At 48.6% G+C, this 23,458-nt stretch overlaps 2 protein-coding genes across 3 annotated transcripts; both read left to right on the forward strand.

The window, feature by feature from the left end:
* The first annotated feature begins 2,075 nt into the window (after positions 1–2,075).
* PCNA (proliferating cell nuclear antigen) lies at positions 2,076–7,806 on the forward strand. The gene is made up of 6 exons (XM_063311575.1): positions 2,076–2,376; positions 3,974–4,071; positions 5,584–5,651; positions 6,739–6,933; positions 7,021–7,144; positions 7,259–7,806. The coding sequence occupies exons 1-6, from the start codon at positions 2,156–2,158 to the stop codon at positions 7,336–7,338; spliced, it is 786 nt and encodes a 261-aa protein (XP_063167645.1). The 5' UTR covers positions 2,076–2,155; the 3' UTR covers positions 7,339–7,806.
* A 4,314-nt stretch (positions 7,807–12,120) lies between these two features.
* Positions 12,121–22,489, forward strand: TMEM230 (transmembrane protein 230). Of its 2 annotated transcripts, none has more exons than XM_063311583.1 (4): positions 12,121–12,142; positions 14,845–14,975; positions 17,284–17,406; positions 20,668–22,489. In XM_063311583.1, exons 2-4 carry the CDS (start codon positions 14,880–14,882, stop codon positions 20,806–20,808), a joined length of 360 nt encoding a protein of 119 aa, XP_063167653.1. In that variant the 5' UTR covers positions 12,121–12,142; positions 14,845–14,879; the 3' UTR covers positions 20,809–22,489. The 2 variants fall into 2 exon arrangements, with proteins under 2 accessions (XP_063167653.1, XP_063167652.1); XM_063311582.1 differs by lacking the exon at positions 12,121–12,142 and adding an exon at positions 13,926–13,986.
* Positions 22,490–23,458: the final 969 nt, after the last annotated feature.

Consider the following 23,458-nt stretch of genomic DNA (forward strand, 5'->3'; position numbering starts at 1 on the left):
GAAACAGCCAAAGAGAAAACCTGGATTATAGAGGGGAACAAGACTGGGCAGGTTCACACCTGTAAATACCCTGGAGAGGTCTTAGATGGCAAAACATCACCGAATGGGCATCCCGATTATGCCTCTCTGGTGGCATTAGCCTTCTGCTGCCATTAGGCACTTCTTCTTCTCCACAGGTGGGGAGTTAGCTCCTGCAGCTCTTCAGCTTTTCAAGCACCAAAACATGAGCTCCGATCTCGTACAGAGCACAGGTGGGAATCTGTGCCGCAAAGGATACAACAGAAGTGATGCAAATGGACGTTTTGAGAGCTATTCCTGCTGCCCCAAGATGCAGCGCCAACACCGCTCTTAGACCTCAGGCAGGAATGCGTAAGACAGTGGTTATGACCCGGGGCTGATGATGAACTGTCTTCCCCACCGGCCTTGGCAGAAGACCATTCTCCGAGCTGGAGGGATGGGCAGAGTTCAGGTAAGCATCGTTTGGACTCTCAGCCAGGTTCCTTCTTGTCCTGCGTTATGAAAAGGCCAGAGATGTGTTCTTCGAAGGCCAGACGACGTACGGTGCCACTCAGAGGTCAGTTGGATGCCACAGAGCAGCAGAGCCTGGATTGCAAGGGGATCTCGGATGTCAGCCAAACAGTCAACTTCTCTCATGTTCACCAGGCTAAGGAAGGACTTTCTTCTGGGCATGGCGTGATGTGTTACCATCGAGCCCTGCTAGTGGACAGGTATTCCAAAATCCCCTTATCCAAACACATTTGCCCCTGTGGTTTGGAAGGGACCGTAACTATTGTCCATGTACTGCTGTACTGCAATTTCTATAGAAATGTTCAGAATTCACTTATTTTGCCACTTTTGTGCAGGATTTCACTACATAAAGCTTCTAACTTCTAATACTAGCATTACCAGCACTGTGGCTCGGCTCTGGGTTGATAGGGTTAAAACGTACCATTAAAACGTACTTTATCCCTGATTATTGTGTATGTTTTTCTTAAATTTGGGCCATTGATCATAGTTAACTACGTATGAGATCAATGTTAGGTAAATGCAACCTTTCCCATCACTGCCAAGTAAGCATGTCACCTGATGAGCACCCAGTCATAAAACGCTGGTTTAATAACATAATAATACGAGCAATTAGTTTTGACTACTTTCTTAATGGCCTCCAGAATAGGCAGGCTTTTTTCCATTGCCACTGGACACTTAATTCACAGCTACTTTTCAGCCCCCATTCTAACCAGGGATAGATCAGAACCACATAATTCCTAGCCAACATCTTACTAGATGAAGATTTTTAGCTCAACATACCTCTTATTTTCCCTACAACAACCCTGCAAGGTGGGCTGAGAGAGAGGGACTGGCCCAAAGTCACCCAACTGGCTTTCATGCTTATGGGAAATTTACTTTTATTTATTTATAAAATAAATGTATGTAATTTATAAAATCAATGTAGCTTTTTGTAAAAAAGGGCAAATACATTTATTTATTTGTAAAATAAATACATTTGCTTGCTTTTTTTTTTTAAAAAAGCTACATCAATAAAATGAACAAGCACATAAGTCAGTCCCGCAGGAATATATCCGTGGACAGCGCTTCGCAGTCTTTTCCAACCCGACCCCCTCCCACCGAGCTGGACTTCAATTCCTATAATCCTCAGCTGAAAGGCCATCCAGCGCAGGTGAAAAAAAATCTGCGTTTGGGAAGAAACGTCCACACCTGTGCAGACACAGTGGATTGTACATCCCTTCTCGCAGCCTCTGGTTGTGACTGGGGAGGCTAATGGGGTTTCTTTCCCATCCTCTCCAGGGGGCGCCAGGTTGGAAAAGGACGCTGCATCTCCCGCCAAGCGAACAAGTCCGGGCGAAGCCATCGCAGACGCGGGGAAAAAGCACATTCCTTCTTCGCACTCTGATTGGCCGGCAGGACAGCCGAGACCCCCCAGGGGGCGGAGACAGGAGCGGACCTCCATTTTGATTGGCTCTTCCACTAGTAGGTTGCGGTCCACCCTCTCCGGGGGCGGAGGAAGAGGGAGACCTCCACCGCGCGCGCATGCGCCCTGAGTCTCCGTCGGCCGAGGCGGGGCGTCGCTCTTCGGGCGCTATAAGAGGCGCGGACGGCGGGCTGCGCGCAGGCGTTTCTCGCTCTCGCCGGCAGGATGTTTGAGGCGCGGCTGATCCAGGGCTCGCTGCTGAAGAAGGTCCTGGAGGCGCTGAAGGACCTCATCACCGAGGCCTGCTGGGACCTGGGCTCGGGGGGCATCAGCCTGCAGAGCATGGACTCCTCGCACGTCTCGCTGGTGCAGCTCACCATGCGCTCGGAGGGCTTCGACACGTATCGCTGCGACCGCAACATCGCCATGGGCGTCAACCTCATCAGGTAGCGGCCGAGCGAGCGCGGCGGGGGCGGGGGGGAAGGCGCGAATTCGCCTCAGGAGCTAAGGGAGGCGGGAACCGCGGCTGCCGGGACAACGGCGCCGGTCGCCCCTCTGTGACGTCACGGCCAGCCCCGTTCGCGCGCCGTGGCGGGAAGCTCGGGGGGCGAGGCCGCTGAGTGTCAAGTGGGCCTTCTCGCGCTCTTTCAGTTCTGGAAGCGGATTGGCTGTGCGGGCTCCCTCCCTCCGTCGGGCTCCCACCTGATTGGTCGTCCTCTCCTTCGGGGCGTGGTTTGCGCTTTTGGCGCGGGACCTTTCGGGTGCTCCCGGAGGCAGCATGGCGGGTTTTGCATTTGCAAGGGGAAGGAGGGAGAGGCGGGTCCGGGCGTCCCTCTGGCCGCTGGGACGGAGTCTCGCCTTTCCCGACCGGGCTTCCTCCGTGGCGAGAGAGGCCGTTCGGGAATCCAGCCTCAGGACGGCGTGCGGTGCCCCCTCCCAGGGTTGTCTGGCCCCCGGCTGTCCCTTCGCAGCTGGAGTTGGCGCCCCTTGTGTTCCAGAAAGGGGCGGGGCTTGGCCAGTTGCTGTCCTCCGCGCAGCCAAGGCTTGTTGCAATCCCTGCACACACGAGGCGGCCCACCCTTAGGCTTGCCAGATTTCAGGCAGAGGAGGACACGGACCATTGGAAAGGAGGAGGCACTAACAGTTTAACCTTCTTGGCGTCCACAACAAAGATAACAGCGAGAAACTGCCGAAGAATGAACTTAGGCCCACATGTATATGAAATTACTTTTTCTAGCAGCAGAAAGGCTGGTTTTTCAATCGCAATTACTTTTCCAACAAGTCTTTATCTTCAAAAACATGCTAGCGATAATATAGAATCAACAAAGACACTTTCTGAATTTCATTTAGGATGGGTTGTGTGGTCTCCAGACCGCAGTGATCATAGATAGGAGGGGGTTGGATTGAAGCCAATTACTGGAATTGTGGAATAAATTAAAGCACGTAAATCGAGGCTGTCGAGTCTGCTGCTGGACAAGAGAAAGACAATTTACAAGGTCACAATACACAAACGTTTTGATGACTACTGTTATGAAAACAGTCCAAAATAAAAAATAAACAACACACTCAAAAGGCTGGGCAGCATTGGATTTAAAAGCGATGCCTGCTTGATTGAGGACATGAGGACATGTCTTCCTTTTACTGGGTGTCTGGTAACCCTAAGCATAGAGCACCCAGAAGAAAAAATAATAGTATAACTGGTCATGTTTCAAAAAAAAAAAATCTTCAAAAAGCAGCAAAAACACTTGCTGGGAAGTTTGTGGCTTGTGGCACCAAGCAGGTGAGAAGGAAAGACTTTTCTATCCCGCTTTGGGTACAGAAGGAGGCTTCTGCTTGGTGTGTGTGAAAATAAGTACACAGGGCCAGGAACTGGAGGCTTGTTAAGTGAATTCTGACTCGGTTTTTCTTTGCTTTCCCTTGAGACAACAGCCTGCTGACCTTGGCAACTCACACTGCCCTGTTTCATGCCTGGTGCAGTGTTTTGTCAAAAAAATTGCAGTGTGGTCAAAACAATGAGATGTGCGTTCTCTTTTTCTTTCCCAGCATGTCCAAAGTGCTCAAGTGTGCTGGTAACGATGATATAATCACCCTGAGAGCAGAAGACAATGCCGATACTCTGGTTTTGGTATTCGAAGCACCAAGTAAGCTTCACTGAATTGTTAAATCTGTCTTTTAGGAGAAGAAGGTGATCACTGTGGAACCAGAGGAGGGAAGTTTAACTCTGATGCCAGGACAGGGTCCTTTGAGGCTATCTGTTAGAACGTGGGACACCCAAATGTGTCTCAGTTCTTCTGCTTGCATAGCAATTTAGAAGTAGTTTTTGCACTTGGCAATCTAAAAACATAGGGCCGAGAGCATTACAAGCTATGAAATCTAATTGCTGCAAAGTATTTGGGTAGTATATATCATTTATGTGCAAATGCAGCATTCTTATATTTGCTAGGGCATGATGTTCTTCTGGAACAGGTAATGGTTTACTGATTCTTGATCTGGAAAGTTTGATCTCCAGAAAGCTGCCCCTACAGCCAGATCACTGTAATTGAGAGAACTGTACAAACCTCTGCCCCTCTTTTGCACATCTTATCTGAAGGAATGTTTTCCAGAATAGTAGTCCTACATTCCCAGTGGATCTCCACTGCTGGCCACATGTTGATATCCTTTGATGGCAATACCCTTTTAGGAGAAGAAGGTGATCACTGTGGAACCAGAGGAGGGAAGTTTAACTCTGTTAAACTAATAACTTCAGTTATTCAAACTGAAGTGGAGCAGAAGCGGAATCTGCTCTTTCAGTGGCTAGAGGAATTAAATGAATGTGAAATATTGGAGTTCTGTAAACAGGATAAGAACCAGTTTGGTGTAGTGGTTATGGCATCAGGCTAGAAACCGGGAGACTCTGAATGCTAGTCTGGCCTTAGGCACAAAGCCAGCTGGGAGGCCTTGAGCCAGTCCCTCCCTCTCAGCCCTAGGAAGGAGGCAATGGCAAGCCACTTCTGGAAATCCATGCTAAGAAAACTGTAGGGACTTGTTCAGGCAGTCACCAGGACTCAAACTGAGTCTAAGGCACATGGACAAAAAATCAGAATATGATGAAATTCTGTTCTGCGTTTAGAATAAAACTATGGAATGCAGAGTGTTTTGATCTGAGTGTGGAACACTTAAAACTTTTTCTGCACTCATGTTTAGAATAGCGTTACTGTAGCTACATGGTAGAAATGCAGTTGTCTAGTCCTTCGCCTGGTCTGTGGCTTTAAACTACCAACCGCTATTCTCAAATTATTTTTACTTACATGTTGCTAATGCCGTACTAACTGATGACAGCTTACAGCTGAATTAGAACATCCATTATATAACACGTTATATGAATAATAAAGCATGCATGATAAGATTTAAATGCATTTCAGTCTGAACACTTTGGAATATTGGACACTCAAAGAAAAGAAAGAAAAAGAAAAACCAGCCAGAAGCTGATTATAAGTAGATTTGTTTGCAACATTATTTTGACAATACTGAAACGGCCACTGGTTTTGTTAATGTCTTTTGTGTAAGAAATATTGAAATAGCTGTGCGGATAGATGGCTATTAAACAATATTTACCCAGGAACTTATTTTGCCTCTCATAAAAATGGTAATTATATATTTTCATATTTCTATAGATCAAGAGAAGGTTTCAGACTATGAAATGAAATTAATGGATCTGGATGTAGAACAGCTTGGAATTCCAGTAAGTAGGTTTTAGTGTCAAAGGTACTACGATGAGTTGGGTTCAGCGTAAGTGCTATCCAGTAATGGTTAAACACTGGCTTGTTTGCTCGGCTTTTGAGCTATGGCTGCTGCAACAACTCAGATGTTACTGTGCCTGCCAGTGTTCTGCTTTGTGGTTTTGATAGAGGTAGTCCTTCCTTAACAACCCTAACTGGGACCAGAATTTCAGTTGCTAAGTAATGTGGTCATCAAGTGAAACGTCACAGCAGTTCTGGTAGTCCTGGTGGTGGTCGCTAGGACAGGACCGCATGTTTCTCCTGCCCTGCTGGGCTTGCACCCTCTTCAACTTCTCCCCCCACCTCTGCCCCTTTGGCCGTCCCCAGCTGACCTTTGCCATCATCTTCCTCCTGCTGAGGCATGCCCAGCCTGGCCCTTCATGAGGCAGCAGGGTCTAGGTCAGAGCGCAGGTGGCTGAAAGGGCGGCGGGGGGGGGTTGAATCCCCCCCCCCCCCGACGGTTGTAAATGGGTGCAAGCTGCCAAGCGTCCAAATTTTGATCACATGACTGCAGGAGTGCTGCAATGGCCATAACTTTGAGGTCCAGGCGTAAGTGCCATTCGTTCAGCACCATCATAACTTTAAGGGGTTGCTGAATGAATGGTTGTTAAGTGAGGACTACCAGTACATGTGGTTTTTGCTTTTAATGGGGGGCAGGTTAAAAATAGAAATGTTAAACATGTTGTTTCATGCTATAGAACCGTAATATAATTTTGAAGCAAGAGTATGATTGATACTTGGCCCTCATAAAATTCTTACATTTCTAAATACTATGCTTGAAGTATTCGAACATGCAACATTAAAATAAAACAGTCGCAAAAATAAAGCGTTTGCTTCTTGCATAATTCCTTTTTAAAACATTCTTCGATGTAAACCTCTTCTGCTGGCCCAACTGGTTTATGTCCCTTGAGAAATGAAACAGAATCAGGCGATGACTTTAGCTTACACGAGTCCTACAATTCCTAAGGCTTATATGATGCTGCCCAGAGTCGTGTTTGAGATGGGCAGTGGAATAATGTGCTAAATAAATAAAATTAAATGATCTTTCAGGAACAAGAATACAGCTGTGTGGTGAAAATGCCCTCTGCCGAATTTGCACGTATTTGCCGCGACCTTAGTCACATTGGCGATGCAGTTGTAATCTCCTGCACAAAAGATGGTGTTAAATTTTCTGCCACTGGTGAACTTGGAAGTGGAAATGTCAAACTGTCGCAAACCAGTGATGTTGATAAAGAGGAGGAAGCTGTGAGTAGGCCCTGGGGAAGCTTGAACTGTCCCTTAGCCTTGTTCACTCTCTTCTCCCTGTCCTTAATCGTCGTTCACTTTTTGCAGGTAACAATAGAGATGAATGAGCCAGTCCAGCTGACTTTTGCTTTGAGATATTTGAATTTCTTTACTAAAGCTACACCTCTGTCTTCTACAGTCATACTCAGTATGTCTGCAGATGTTCCCTTAGGTAAGTGGAATATTGTTGGCCTCACTGAGAAATCATGCCTGCTCGTTGTTTCATTGATTTGATGGTTTCAAACTGGCCCTTAACTATTTTCCTTGGCTCTTTTGTCTCCTGCAGTTGTGGAATACAAGATAGCAGATATGGGACATTTGAAATATTATTTGGCTCCAAAGATTGAAGACGAAGAAGAATCATAAGAAATTAGGGGGAGGGGAAATGTGATTTTGTGAGGCTGGTAGCCAGTGTCCCTTTCAGCTATTCAGTCTTGGTGCGCCACATGCACTTAGACCCAATTGTAGATATTTTTGTGTAAATACTTATCCTTTTATTATGTGAGTACCTTCTTTAAATTAGTCATAGGAGCTGTTTTTATTATTCAACTTTTAGCCCATTTCATACAAAAGAGGATGCCATATTTAAAAACAAATAGCTTCTGTGTCTGGAGCCTGTGGCCCTTCAGACTCTATTCATAATGACCATGCATGGGAGTTGGAATTCAACAGCATTGGTGAACCCTGAGTTTTTCACCCCTTTACTTAAAACAAGGATGCTAACGACTGCAAAAAGCAGTGTTTGGAAAAAAAAACTCTTTTAATGGCTTATCTTGAAATGGGAATCCTCAGAAATGAACATTTTTCAATAAAGAATATTTCATTTTTTACCTTGCCTCAATGTATTTTGGGATTGCTGTCCAACATCTTGGGTCTGTATCTTTTCCTGCTTGTATTGTTCAATTGTCCTGCTTATCTGAAGTTTTTGATTCACAAAGGGATGACTTGTGGATAGTTTCTTCTTCCCCACCACATCTCAGTTTAGGAAGGTGATGCTTAATATTAAATTTTGCCTGAATGTTTAATGAAGCTGCCATGTTTGAGAGTATAAAACAAATCTTAATTTGACTGCAAGCCACTAGTCAAGATGACTGGTGAGTAAGTAGATGCATTCAACTATACTTGATGCTTGGGAAATATTTGAGTCAATACTGATTCCTGGTGAATGTGGGAACAAACCCATGCAGTTGTCTTGGCAAGATTTCAGGAGTGGTTTGCCTTTGCCTCCTTCCAAGGGCTGGGAGAGAGCAACTGGCCCAAGGTCACCCAGCTGGCTTCGTGCCTAAACAGGACTAGAACTCACTGGTTTCTATCCTGGTGCCTTAATGGCTACACTAAACTGGCTGTCTTAGGAAATATACTCCATTGTTTTTCTTTGGACTGCTGACTCCACCAATTTCAGTCAACAGAAATTTAAATGTATCAGATATTCACTTCAGTGGTCACAATTGACAGTTAAGCAGAAAACTTTTAGCAGCTACCAGTCTATGGGAAAATACCCAAGAGCAAAGAGTTCAGAGGAAGATGGGGCCAACACTGGATTTTGACAAGCAAATTACTTGCACACACATGGGAGGAAAAAGACCCTAAAGATGTAAAGTGAAAACTGGGAGTTGAAGTCCACCCACCTTAAACTCTCCAAGGTTGAGAAACACTACTCTAAAGCCTCCAGAGATGGAGAAGACAACCTCCATGGGGAGGTTTCATTGCTATGATGCTTGAGCCCAAGTGCTGGAGGGGCACTGGGACGTGTTGAAGGATACAGCTTGAGGACAGCATCAAGAGAGCTTGGATCCCTGGCAAGGAAAGGGAAAAAGTTGGAGAAAAACTGGAAGGAGAAATTCACCTTTCTTGGTAATGACCTGTTGCTGGCTGGATGTGACAAGCTGGCTTTGCTGCTTTTGGGGTAAAAGGGAATTAAAAATAAGTTGACCAATTGAGCTAGAATCTTGGTTCTGATTGAAATCCCCCTTTTTATACTTGGGGGATTTAGCAAATTTTAACAAAAGGATTAGGGAATCTTAATCAGCAAAAAAATGTTTTTCTTTTCCCTGGGATAAAATTATTTAGTGGAATAATTGGTGGTAAGCAGGATACTGTCAAGGATTACCCTAAATACCACACTAGAATTGCCAATGACTCAACACTCAAGATGTATCGGTTTCCCCTTTGATGTCAGAATATTGTGTACACACATGCTCTTCTCGCTTAAATAGGTTCCAGTCAGCGTGAATACAACTTAATTGGGGTGGGAGCCATTCAAAGGGTTTGGGGAGGACGCTTGTAGAAGTTCACCTACATGGGAGTGCCTTGTGTGAGGTTTAATAGTTCCTTCGTGCTTCAAGCTGGAATGCAGCCGCTCTCCAGCTGCAAGTGTAAAATACGAGAATTCCCTTTGCTGAGATGCAGGGTGAAGCCCTCCCACTGTCTTCAGCGGACTGGTCAAATACTGCCACAGTGAGAAAATGCAACAATTGGGCTGCAGTCAAGCATTTTCCAGCAAAATATTTAAAGAGTTGCTTCTCAGGATTCTAGCATTGCCTCAATTCCTAACTCAGTAGCTTACCCTGTAAAGCGGGGAGGGGAGGCGGTAGATGGAGCACACACCCAAAAATTTTTAGGGAATGTTGAGAGGATAGCTCGATTCTAGTAGGGCCTCACCCCCATCACATTAACCCGCCCCACCAGGTCAGGCAGAGAGGGCATGCTGCGGGCCCTGTCTATGAGGGATTGCCAGTTGGCAGGATCCAGGAGGAGGGCCTTCTCTGCCATGGCCCCCGCCCTGTGGAACAGCTTACCCCCACAGACAAGACAGGCCCGCACTCTCCTGGCTTTCCGGAAGGGGGTGAAAACATGGCTATGCCACCTCGCTTGGGATGGGAGGGGGGATAGCCACTCATGGGGGTGGCTGGTACAGTGATTGTGCCAAGTACAAAATCCAATTCCTATCTTGAATTGCACATTTTATAGTTTTATAGCTATTTAAGTATATTTACACAGTATTGATTTTATACTGGATTGTTTTTTACTAACTTATTTGAAAGCCGCCCAGAGTTGTGTACGAGATGGGGGGCAGAGAAATTTGATCACATTCGGTCAATGAGCAGCAAAATTTAAAAGGAGAAAAGCAAAACAAAGAAATACAATCAATATAGCATTCACTCTGCTATTATTACTATATTAATACATTTGTTACCTTAGTGGGCTGAGCCTAGAACATTAGGAATTACACAAGTAAAAATACATATCCCCAGACAATTTATTAATTAGAATATTTCAAATTTAAAAGTACTTTTTAATATAGGGCTTAATTCCTTTGTCTGGATTTGTCTTATTTTCATTGCAGCAGCATAGAATTTGGCAACTGTACACGCAATGTATGGTTTTAGATCCTGAAGTAGTAAAAACTATCAGGATACCCAGGGAATTTATCTATTAGGGGCAAAATGTAGATTGACCTGATATCCCTATAAAATTTACAGTGTAGCAGTACATGCAAGATGGCTTCTACTTCCTCTTCACCACATGGGCAGAAATGCTCAGCTGTGGGGACTTTGTTATACCTGCCTTGGAGTAGTGCAGATGGAAGAATATTGAATCTGGCTTTGAAGAATGCGATTCTCAACTTAGGGAAGGGTTAGGTTTAGCAAATACCTTGCTGGTTCCCATATGTCCCTGTTTATCCAAATTCTGTTATGTTGTGGGAGCCTGTTAGGTTCATTCTGGAACTCCATGTCCCTTATTCTTTGGATGACCAGTTGTTTGGCTTGGTCACAGCCTAATGATATTAAGAATAGAGGAGAGCGTCCATACAAAGCAACCTTACATTCTACTGCCTGCTTCCAGGGTGAAGAGAAGTTATCTACTAGAACTAAAGGAGTTAAACCAACCGGAAAAAAATGGATTTTTAGCCACTTTATCATCAACCTCCAGGCCCTCACTTAAATGGACAGCATTCCTGTCTTGAGCCTTAACTGGGCATTTGATGTACTGTTGGGTGTGGCTAAAATTAACCGCAGGAATTTTGTTTGCGCTGTTTCCTGCAGCACCTTTCTATAAATTCCTATTTGTGCCCGGTAAAGAATTTGAGCCAATGTTCTGGCCTCACAAAGTTTTAAAGCTGTGGGTACTAATTGTCCGCCAGTGTAAAAAATCCGTTTAATGGCGCTCGTTGACCTGAGGGCTGACTGCACTACTTAATTCTGGTGTGCATTCCAGAATTTAAATAAACTAAAATTATGGAAAAGCTAAAAAAGCATTCATTTAAGAAGCTACATTCCAGAAGCTTCAGCAAGAGCGGGCAACAGGGTTCAGTGTCTGGCTCACTGCTTTTCCTTGGCTTGAAAAGATGCTGGAGAAAACAAATGTGTGAATCGTTTCCTGGGACGAACTTAACACCTGCCTCTGCAAATTTCCTGATAAATCTGCCCTTCTCTTGCCGAGACCGAACCGTCCGCCCTGCAGACGGGAAGTCCCAGCCGCCTCGCAGGGGAAGCTCATTCTGGCGTCCCTTCGACGGCTTTAGGCGCGGCCAGAGGCCCCTCCGCCCAGCCGGAACTGCGCAGCGCGCGGAAAGGGAAAGGCCCGGCTGGCTCGCTCGGCCGAACCTCGGCGGGCAGGCCCGCGACGAACCCAGGCTGCGGCGCTCCCGTAACGGGGAAGGGCGGGCGCCCCTGGCGACGGCAGGCGGCGTTGGTGAGCCGCGCACGCTTGGCCGGGCTAGACGGACCCCGGGCCACGTCCGCGCAAACTGAGCCCGGCTTGGTGGCCTAAGCGGAGGCTGCGGGGCAAGCCCCGGCCGGCCCCCCCTCTCCTTCCTGCGGGCTGTGCGGGGCCGGCCCCAGACCGGGGAGGCGGCGCGGTTCTCTCCCCCCCCCCCCCCGCACACACAGTCACTCACGCGCGCGCGCGCGGGGGGGAAAAAAGGCGCAAAGCCGCGCGCGTCCTCGGGCCGGGCGCCCTGCCCGAGCGAGCGGCCCGGCTCCCCCCCGCGGGGAAAGGCGCGCCTCGCCGGCCGTTCGCCGGGCGGCGGAGAGGCGGGGCAGCGACGTGCCCGGGACCGCCCGTGGGCGGCGCCGCTGCGGGGCGACTTGGAAGCGGCTCGGGCAGGCGAGGCCGTCGACTTCCCGGGCAGGCCGGAGCGGGCTGCCGCCATGGGCCTGCCCCGCAGGTAGGGCCGGCGGAGGGGGCCGCCGCCGCCGCTCGGGCCCGCCGCCCCGCGCTTCGCCGGCGGGCGCCTGGCGGGGAGGGGGCGCGGGGGCCGCCGCTCGGCCCGGCCCGGCCCCTTCCGCTCCGGCTGGCGCTGCGTGGGACGGCGATGGCGGCGGCGGCGGCGGATCGAGCGGGCTTTTAAGGTGGGGGCGGCTGGTCCCCTCCCGCGCCGCTGAGGGTGTGTGGGCCCACCGCGGGCGGCCTCCCAGCCGCGGACGCCACCGCGAGCCGCCGTCTTTGCCTCCGATTCCTCCGCCCTGAGGAGGACAAGACGGCGACGGCGACGCTGTGGGGAAGTCTCCGCTGTTTCGCGGCGCGCCCCCCCGCCTTCCTGGTGCCCCCCTAAAGCCCTTTGCGCGGTTCTCCTCCTCCCGGTGAGGAGGCCGCGCGCCACGCCGCCGCTCCCCGACCTTGACGACGGGCGGCCTCCGCTCCCAGGAGCCCCGAGCCGGCCAGGCCGGGCTGGCTGGGGAATTCTGGGAGTGGAGGTCCCCCCGGTTGGGAAACGCCGCTCTGAGGCCGAGCTGCGCACCAGCTGCCTTAGCAGGGAGCGGCGAGCGGAAGGCGGGGGACGGACGGTGGGGATCCCCAGCCTGCCCTCCCGTTTGGCGGTCAGACCCCGGGTCTGCCCTTTGGCCGCATGGCTCCCCAGCCCCCTCTTCCCCCGAGCCCGGGGGAGAAGAGCAGGGCGCAGGCCGGCGCTCCCTGCCCTGAGCATCTTGGAAGCAAGGCCGGATCCTCAGAAGCCGCCCCCGGCCCCGTGGTGGGCGTTGGGAGGTGTCTGCTGGGCGACCAGGCCGTCATCCTAGGCCATCAGGAGGGAGAGAAATCTGACAGGCCCAAGAATCAAAGTTACGAAAGTGCAAATATCTCCCTGTCCCCACCCTTCCTTTTCCTTCCTCCTCATCTTTTTCTCCCAGATGTTTGGTTCAGGCCTTCCAGGGAGTTTGGGGGCCCTGAAGGCACCCCTGCCCTATAGTTGTTAAAATGTGGGGTGGAAATTATTGTTTTTCTCAAGGGTTTTTTAACTGTTTAAATTAGGAAAGAGAACGATTTTGAAATATTTATGAATGCATGTTTAAATTAACAGTTGCCATCATTACGGAAGTTGTTGCTAGTTTCCTGCCCAGCTTTTGTTCCCCCAGCTGAGATCTCAGAACAGGTTGAGAGGGAAAGTTTTATTTAAGACTGTTCATAACCTTGGATTATAAGCAGTACAATGTAATACGAATGACCAGGCTCAATTTGTCCTGCTTCGGACACATGATCTTGCTGTCCTGAGGAGGCTCTAATGCTGGGAAAGGACAGGAAGAAGAGGAGGACCAGCAGCAAGATGGATGGGCTCAGTTACAGTAGTGGTGGGTGCACCCACCATTGGAAGACCTGAAGGACCAGGTTAGAGACAGGTCCTCCTGAAGAAAATCTATCTATGTGGCCTCTTGCGAGTTGACACCAACTCAATGGCACATAAACAATCAGTCAATGCAAAGACCCAGCTCCCTGGAGGAGGCTCTAATGCTGGTAAAGGTGGAAGGGAAGAGAAGAGGACAACTGGCAGCAAGGCAGATGGACTCAGTTACAGTGCGATGGGGGCACCGTTGGAAGACCTTTCAAAGATAAGGACAAGAGTTCATTTCTATCTTCTGTGAGACACTGATTTGATTTTTACTGGAGAAAGAAGACTTCAGTCCTTTTTTGCTCACAGGCCTCTTCTAACAGACTATTGATGTCCAGTTTGTTTGTTGACCTGGGCTTTTATGCCATGCCATTCCCATACTAACAATTCCTACCTCGGTAAAAGATGTAAGAAGATAATATGTCAGCCTTTCTCAATTTTTTGACCCTGGAGGAACCCTTGAAATGTTTTTCAGGCTTGGGGGAACCCCTGTACATTCAGGCTCAAATATAGGCCAGAAGTTAAAAAATTATTATTTTCATTTCATGGATAGGCCTGTATAGATGCGTTAACAGTACTCTTAAACTAAGAATAAAGAATGAAACCCACCTCTTTAAGGTGAAGTTGCCCGAATTTGAAATAACTTTTTAAATAAATTGTGATCTCCCAGGGAACCTGTCGTGGAACCTAGGGAACCACGGAACCCTGGTTGAGAAACCCTGTAATGTGTTAGAAAATCAACCAGTTCTCTTGGGTACTTTCCCAGTAATTCTGGAAGGACCAAATTCAGATTGCCGTTCCGTCATCGAAGTTCCAGCAGGGAGGGGTCCCTCGGTGTCTCCAGGGATCAGCTGTTTGCGAGTGGGGGCAAGCCATAACCGAGAAGGCCTGTCTTCAGATCCTCTTTGCCATCACTTCCTAGGTGGGGGCACCTGTCCTATGTCTCCTCTGTTAATTCTTGCAGGATGGGCAGATTCACCTCTTTGAGATGACCAGGTTGGGGGAAACTCTTCTCATCTTCCACTGGCCTTAAAAGTGGGCTTGTATCTAAAAGTTGAAAAGTAAATTCAAAAGATGTCTCTCTCTTGTTTTTTCTGAAAGTTGGTTCCCTGTTGTTTCAGCATTTCTAAAAATTGTAGTTGACAGTTGGGTCAGAGCATCAATTGCCCTGTGCTTCCTGTAAACCTGTGCATTGGATTTGCACAACTTAATTTAAAATACCCAGAAGTTCCCATCCACTCAAATGTTCCATGTCTTTGACCCAGATTGTAGCTGTGAGGATTTCTTGCTGCTGCTGAAGATGCCGTCCAGAACAAATTTGTCCGCTTCGATCCCAAGCAGCAAAGTCAAGTATTCTAAGCTCGCTTGCACGGATGAAGGGTACATTGATCTGCAGGTAAAAGGACGGAAGAAAGGACCGCATTTTACTTTACTTCATTTCTTTATTAGCTTTTTATCTCACCTTTATCTTGTACCACTCAAAAGCAGAATCCATGATGCTCCTACTTCACCCATAACAACAACCCTACATGATAGGTTGGACTGAGAGAGAGGGACTGTCCCAAAGTCACCCAGCCGGCCCAAGGCGGGACTAGAACTCTCCGTCTCCCAGTTTTTGGCCTAGCACCTTCCCCACTACACCAAACAGACTCTCTTCCATGCATTCCAGAAGGGGGTCCTGACCTGGGGTCCTCTCCTCCAGTGACCTGTAGAATTCTTTGCAACCCAGAGTTAGGGTCTCCTAGTTGCCCAGCCCATTTTCAGATGTTACAGTTCCTGTGACAGTTTGGAGAAGATAAGAAACTTGAGAGGTCGAGCAGAGGAGGGTCCTGTTGCATTTTACTTTCCTGAAACTGCAGCTCAGATCAGGGGCACCTGCCCCTCTTTCTTCCCCTCTTTGCACCAACCAGAACACGAGAGAGAGAACAGGGTGGACGCCCATTCAGAAGAACAGCTGCCTTGGCAAGGCCAGACTGCTGCTATTTTTTGGCTTATAGGCAAAGATCCTGAAAAAGACTGAGATCACCCCATCTGTGGGCCTCTGCTAACAGGCCCCATATCTGAGACTTTTCACATTGGTTCCAAAAGGTCATCAAGAAGGTGGTCAGGGGGCCTGCTGATACGATCTGGGGTTTATTTGAAGTGCCTCCTCTGTTTTCTCTTCCCTCTCCTGCAAGAACAGGTGCTAATAGTGTGCAGATTTATATGGGCAATTATTTCAGACTATAAAGTGAGGAATCCCCAATATCATCATCTGTAGAGAGTAAGGAAGATGGCCTCCATGGAGATATGCGAGATCCATTATCAGGATGACGAGGGCTGACACATACGTTAAGTCCAGAACCTAGTGATAACATTCAGAAGCAGCTCAGGCAGACACCTCCCTGATTCACTGGCGTATAAGAAGGGGGAGGATATACAGCACAACCAGACTTGCAAGGTTCTGTTATTCTAGCCAGTCTCCATCTAAGTAGTCTTAGCCTTCCTGTGGCATTGATTTCCTGGTCTGGCCTACCTTGCGGGGCTGACAGTATCTAAGCGAAGACCAATGGAGGTGGGTGGGAAAACATCAGCTCCAGACGTAGAATTTTATATTTTCCCCCAAACTTTCTGCTGGAAAGCTGTGGTCATAGGGCGCTCTTCCCCCCCAGTGGCAGTGCTGGCAAGGATTATGGGAAGTGAAGTCCTCCACTGCTAGATTTCACCTGCTGGTGGTGGCATTTCTGAGTTGTTCCTGTGTTTGTGGAGATGCTGCAGATGTCCACCAGGGGGCAGCCTTGTCACACAACCTTTTAACACAGGGCTGTGCAGAAGGTCACTATGGCCGGCCCATGGAAGTGCTCTGCTAATTATCTTAAGAGTAGCGGCACCAAAAAGACCCCCATTAGCATGACCCCCCCCCCCCCCGAAAAAAAAGTATGCTGGAGAAGGAAAATGGGAGAGTATTTTTGTATGAAAGTGTTAGTGGTCTTGATTCCTCTCCGGATCACAAATTCCGGGGTCTGAGCGTGAATTGAAAGGTATTGGTGCACTTTGGCTCAGCAGGATTGTAAATTTAGGTGTACGTACATAAATGAATACCAAGAATTAAGTAATAAATTTCTACAGACTCTCAAGAGGCTGGGATTTGTTGACACAGACCTGGGAACTGCTGCTCCCTGCTTCACCCCCTTCGTTCCTAACCTGTTCTTCACCCCTTCATTTTATATCCGCCCACTCCCCCGAGGCCCTGTCTTGCCATGTGCTCCGTTTGGGAGAAGCCTATCTTACTGGGGCAGATCTCTCTACCTTGTACTGTAGTTCGGTCCTCTGCTTTAAAGGACCTGGTGGTTTTGGCAGAAAAGTTGCTAGATCAGCTTGTGCCAGTCCTTTGAATTGCTGGGGAATTCTGAGAACTGGGATTCCTAAACATTGGGAGGGAATCTGGTTAGGACAAGTGCTGAAAGTCGTCTTAAAAATCACCCAAGGTATTGTCTGTCCCGCTTTTCCAAGGAAAAGAATTCAGAACAATTTTGTTACTTACATTTTGCTTGAAAATGGCTCCTAAAAAGAGCCGTGTGCCCCAACTTAGGCACTTTCCAGGTGTGTGGACTACAGTTCCCAGGATTCCCCAGCCAGCACGAGTGTTGCTGGAAACTTGAGGGCTTGGAACCATCCATCTGGGCTAGGAAGTCTGTTCTGCACTGACCCCATTTTACTCCCAGTTCAAGAAGAGCCCCCCAAAGGTTCCCTACAAGGCGATCGCCCTGGCCACAGTGCTGTTCCTGATCGGGACCCTTCTCATCGTGATTGGAGCGCTCCTCCTCGCTGGATACATCAGCCAAGGGGTAAGTTGCGAGCAGCGATTCCGTCTCGAGTCCCTTGTAGACAGACCGCCTTGGAGGGCGTGCAGTGTATAAACCAGTCTTTCTCAACCCTGGCAGCTTGAAGATGGGTGGACTTCAACTCCCAGAATTCCCCAGCCAGCATTCTGGGAGTTGAAGTTGAAGTCCACCCATCTTCAAGCTGCCAGGGTTGAGAAAGACTGGTATAAACCCTCCCTTGTATCGGAGAGGTTTATTTGGGGCACAGAATTTGGGAGGGGCTGTGGTGGCTTATAAACCTGCAGTTCCCTTACGGACATCAAGAGGAATTTGGGCAATTGGTTCCTATCTTGCTTTTCTGTCTCCACAGCGCTCAAGGCCGCTTAGAGCAATTAAGATGCAAATGGTAAAACACAAATAACGACAGCACCGTAAAAATCAAGGGAAAATGTAAATAGGCATCATTAAAATCAAAATCTACTCAACCATTAAAACCTTAGTAAATGAGATGGGTAAGGGCTGGTAGAGTCCTCCACTCGAGTAAGTCTCCAGCAGTGCTGATCCTTCAAAGAGAACTGGCTGCTGCTCCGCCCGGGGGGCTGGCAGCTGATTGATTGTGCCCCCCCCCCTTGTCCAGGTTATGGTGGCTGCAGCAGGGCACCCCAGGACTCCTCCGTCTGCAAAGCGACTCAGAAGCGGTGCCGTGGCTCTGAGGTTTTAAAGTGGCTTCTGCCAACCTGCTGCTTTTGAGCTGTATTGCTCTTTGGTGCCCGTAACTCCCATCAGGTGGCAGATGAAGCCTGGCATATCTAGGCACTAGGCTGGAGAAGACTGATCAAATCAACGAGGTTGTGATGATTGCCATTTCTATTCTTGTTTGTGTCAGTGTTGTATTCTAGACAGGGAAGTGCTGAAATTCCCTGGCTGCACAGAAGCTGCGTGTGGTCACAGATGTGCGAAAACCCCATGGCTTCCCTCACCTTCCCCCCCCCTTATGTAGCCATTTGCAGAACTGTACGAGTTCTCTAACCTGCTTCTCTTACAGTTGCAATAGAAATTATTCAACCCCCATTGCAAATCAGGTTGATTGTCAAAACATACAGACTTTCAGCTGTTTGCAATGAACAAATCAAACAAAAGCAATTGAAACAGCTCAACACAACGATTGCTTCAAGTGGTGTCCCCAAAGTCAACTGAAAATGCAACTGATCGTGACTTCTCCAGTCTCAGAATTATTCAACCCCTTCATGGCAAGCATCTCCAGTGCTTAGTAGAGCACCCTTTTGCTGTTATGACCTGCTGCAAACGAGATGCATAGCCAGACACCAGCTTCTGGCAGTGTTCCTGAGGAATCTTAGCCCTTTCCTCATGAGCAATGGCCTCCAGTTCGGTAATATTCTTGGGGTTGCATGCTGCAACCGCCTTCTCCAAATCCCACCAGAGATTTTCTATGGGGTTCAAGTCAGGTGACTGTGATGGCCACTGCAGAATCTTCCAGGACTTCTTCTGCATCCAAGCCTTAGTGGAATTTGAGGTATGCCTGGGACCATTGTCCTGCTGGAAGGTCCAGTGACGCCCAAGCTTCAGCTGCCTTACAGACGGCAGGACGTTTTCTCCTAGGATTTCCTGATACTTCAGCGAATCCATCTTGCCGTCCACACGCTGCAGGTTTCCAGTGCCAGAGGATGCGAAGCAGCCCCAGAGCATCACCGAGCCACCACCATGCTTACCTGTAGGCAGAGTGTTCTTTTCAGCGTATGCTTCGTTCTTCTTCCTCCGGACACGCCGCTGATCCATCGGGCCGAAAAGTTCCAGTTTTGTTTCCTCTCTCCACAGAACAGAATCCCCAAACTTCTGTGGCTTATTGATATGATTTTGAGCATACTGAAGCCAACTTTTCTTGTGCTTTTGGGTCAGTAGTGGTGCACATCTTGGCGTTCTGGCATGGGAACCTTCTGTGTTTCGTACACACCTTACAGTTCCCACTGAAACCTCAGTGCCTGTTGCCACCAAGTCTTGCTGCAGGTCTTTTGCAGTCACTTGAGGGTTTCTCTCCACCTGCCTTCTCAGAAATCTGGCTGCAGCCACTGACAGCTTCCTTTTCTGCCCCGTCCAGGCAGCGTCACCACTGTTCCTTCAACTGTGAACTTGCGAACTGTGCTTCCACCGGTGTCTCTAGGAACGTTCAGGGCCTTCGCTATCCTTTTGTATCCTGTTCCCTGTTTGTGAAGGGCGATGATCTCTCCTCTTACCTTTCTGGACCATTCTTTGACTTAGTCGTACTGTGTTTCTAACATGCAGTCAAACAGGACGGTCAGCAAACCCCTGGCCACTTCAGCTATTTCATGCGCTCCGGCTCAAGCACCCCTGGTGCAACTAATGAGCCCTTGATTAGTTGCATCAGGTGTGCTTAGAACAACGTGTGTTTTGCATACTGTATGTGTGCTGTTGTGACAGTATTCAGGGGGTTGAATAATTTTGAGACTGGAGAAGTCATGATCAGTTGCATTTTCAGTTGACTTTGGGGAGACCACTTGAAGCATTCGTTGTGTTGAGCTGTTTCAATTGCTTTTGTTTGATTTGTTCATTGCAAACAGCTGAAAGACTGTACGTTTTGACCATCAACCTGATCTGCAAGGGGGGTTGCATAATTTCGATTACAACTGTACATGAGGATGGGATCCTGGTTGGGTGGTTCTTCTGTCTCAGCCTCCATTGTAAACTAAACATTGTATCTCAGACCAGGAACACCCTCACCTTCCATCTTCTACCTTCATTTGGGTGAATGAAAAGCTAGCTAGGCTCCCCCCAGGGGGTTTCCATGCGTGGGGAGGGGGACTAGAACCCAGGTCTTGCTGCTCCCTATCCAGCATCTTCACCATTACACCACCCTGGCTCTGGGGCTGAGAAGGAGGGACTGGCCCAAAGTCACCCAGGGTGTTCTTGTGGCTGAGCAGGAACTAGAACCTGGGTCTTTCTGCTCCTCCAACACCTCAGGTAGTTATCACCCTGGCTCTTGGGCTGAGGTAGAAGAACTGGCCCGCAGCGCCCCCCGCCGTGAACTTCCATGGCTGAAGGGGAGCTAGGATCTCCCTGCCCCTGGTCCATCCCCTTCACCATGGGGCCATCTTCAAAGATAGAGCCAGCCACCATTTTGCCTGGGGGAGTTTTAGTACCTTCCTGCCTTCCCTTAAAGGCCCTGGAGGTCATCCAAGTTCATCTTCACCGCTGCGTTTGAGGCCTCCACCTGCCTCGTGACCCTGCCCCTCTTCTTCTGTCCTCCAGGGAGCCGATCGTGCCGTCCCCGTCTTGATCATCGGAATTCTGGTTTTCCTCCCAGGCTTCTATCACTTGCGCATCGCGTACTTTGCTTCCAAAGGCTACCGGGGCTACTCCTACGATGACATCCCTGATTTTGATGATTAGAAGACTAAAGGACCCGGAAGTTTGGGCCAGTGGGATCCCAGCCTGGGCCCCAGGAGGAGGATGCGAGAATAAACTGAACTAGTTGAGCACCGCTGTCTTTGGACAACGCCATGCAGCAGCTGTTGTACCCATTAAGGATTCCTTTTGTAGGAATTAGCCCCATCATGTGCAAGAGGTCATGTGAGACCAGCTTACCTTTGAGAAGGGAAGTTCTCGACAGCTGTGTTCCCGCGAAGCAGAACGTCTCTGCCGGTTTGAGTGAGAAAGGGAAACTCAGTTTTTTAATAGCCGTTTCTGCTTCATTTCACTTCTTTCCCTAGAGCAGAACCTTTGCAAAGCTGACATCTGGATCGAGGGACAGAAGGTTGCGTGCTAATGAAATGTGTTGAGGCCAGTGGCCATGCAACAAGAACGTTGACCGCTCTTCTTGGTCCAGGTGTTGGGTTGCCACATCCAGCATAAGCATGCTGGCCTGCCTGCGGCTCTTGGGGGGGACCTTGAAAGCTTCGCTGAGCTCCATTCAGGTGAAACATGGGGGGTTAAACATGTGGCCAGCCTAGAGACGAGGCAGAATAATTCTGAAGTTAAATCAGAGTGCTCCAAATGTGGTGCCACAAAAATCCTACTACCCTGCGGGCTGCAGTCAACAAACGAGAGCCAGGAGAGACTTTGTTCTTGGGGGGGGTGCATTCCTTCCCTCCCAAGCTGACCTAAATTTTTGCTGTGTCAGGAAGTGTGCCCAGCTTGTCCTCTTGAAGCAAGTGATGAAGATCAGCTTGATCTCTTCGAGGTCTTGCTGAAGAAGTGGTAGGGAGGAGATTTCATGGTCTGATTCTGTTTGCTCCCCTCCAAGATTTTCAGCCTCCTTCTCTCACTTTGGATCAGGGATCCAGTCCTAGGATCCCCAGATCCTATTCCAGGGCTGATAGGATTACATCCTTGGCGAATAAGCCAAAAGGAGAGTGGGAAGGTGAGGCAGAATTGGGCTGTGACCCACCACTCAGTGCCTGATGAGGACCTGTCAGAAAATAATGCAATTTATTCTCTCCTGGAGCACATTCCAGAGACGTCAACATGAAATGACACCTAAACATAGATCAAATGCAGAGGTAGAAAATTAAGTGCTGGGTTAAAAAGCACCCCTTCCTCTACAAACACACATTCTGTTCCATGCCTTTTGAAACAGCCACTTTTTAGTGAGACCAGAAGCCTGTACAAAGGGATGAAGACACTACTTCCCATGAGACCTGGCTGTGCGTCCCTGTGAAAAGACAGATTGGAAAATGAAAAAATCATGCATGTGCGTACAGACACAGGCACACCTGAGCATGCAACTTGGAGCCGTCGGGGGGGGGGGGTAACAAAAGCTGTTTGAAGTCAGCATGGCTGTCTGGGTCAGCCGCTCCAAAGCGAGGCTGCGCTAGTTTTTGCATTTGTTGATGTTGGGGTAACAAAGATTTCTTGAACTGTTGTCTAGATAAATTGCCTCGCACTATGCAGAATTCCTGGACTTATACAGCTTCCTTTTTGCCAGTGAGTTATTGGCATTTCTTTTTCTCTCTGGACTTTGGACAAGTGTGCAGCCTGTGGAATGCGAAAGAAGGCTTAAATATGCGTTGGAAAGCTTAATCTGCAGGTGCCAGTTGCCTACTTATTACGAATAAAGAACTTGTGATATTCAGTCTTGGCTTAATGTACTTTTTCAGCCTGAAGTAGTCTCTGTTCTAGGGTAAAGCGGGGATAAGGAACCATTGTCCTACGAAGCCCCCTACCTGGGCTACATTAATGTGGATCCTTATAGCCAGGCTTTGGGCTTTGACTGTGTTCACCCAAGATGAGACACCCAGGCTCTGGGTTAACAAAGCACAGTTGCTTGTCCCGTAAACTACCGTTTCTGAGCTGACGAGCAACAGCAGTGGCATGACAGTCTGGGAAACGACTGGCACCACCAACACAGCGGCAAGGTTCACCCAGCGTGCTAGACCCACGACCTAGTGTTCTGCTCCATGCTGAACCATGCGCTGCCCAACCAGATTTTAACCCAGTTTCTATTTCTGTAAATGAAAAGTTAATTGGGGGGCTGAGGGGATGGTGGCAAAACTTAATGTTAGACGGACATAAGCCCTGTTTCCATACAATGGGCAGTGCAGTCTACCTCTTGAGGCACTGAGTGGCTTGCCATTCCTGAAGAAGGAACAGGAGGCCTCTGGAACCGAAAGGGGTCAGGTGATAGTTGTCAGATAAGTAGCCTGAAGTGGAGACTTTTGGGGAGTGCACAATTGGAAGAGCTGAAGAACCAAGTTAAGGACAGATCACCATGGAGAAAATCTATCTAAAGGTAGTCCTCAACTTATGACCATTCATTTAGCAACCATTCAAAGGTATGATGGCACTGAAAAGTGATTTATGACTGGTCCTCACACTTACGACCATTGTAGCATCCCTGTGGTCATGTGATCAAAATTTAGATGGTTGGGAACTGGCATGTATTTGCGACAGTTGCAGCATCCTGGGGGTCACATGATCGCCATCTGCAATCTTTCCAGCTGGCTTCCGACAAGTGAAGTCAATGGAGCGAGCTGGATTCACTTAACGACCATATGATTCACTTAATGACTGCAGCAGAAAAGGGTTAAAATTGGACATGACT

This window comes from Candoia aspera, chromosome 9 (assembly GCF_035149785.1).
Source record: "Candoia aspera isolate rCanAsp1 chromosome 9, rCanAsp1.hap2, whole genome shotgun sequence".
Taxonomy (NCBI): domain Eukaryota; kingdom Metazoa; phylum Chordata; class Lepidosauria; order Squamata; family Boidae; genus Candoia; species Candoia aspera.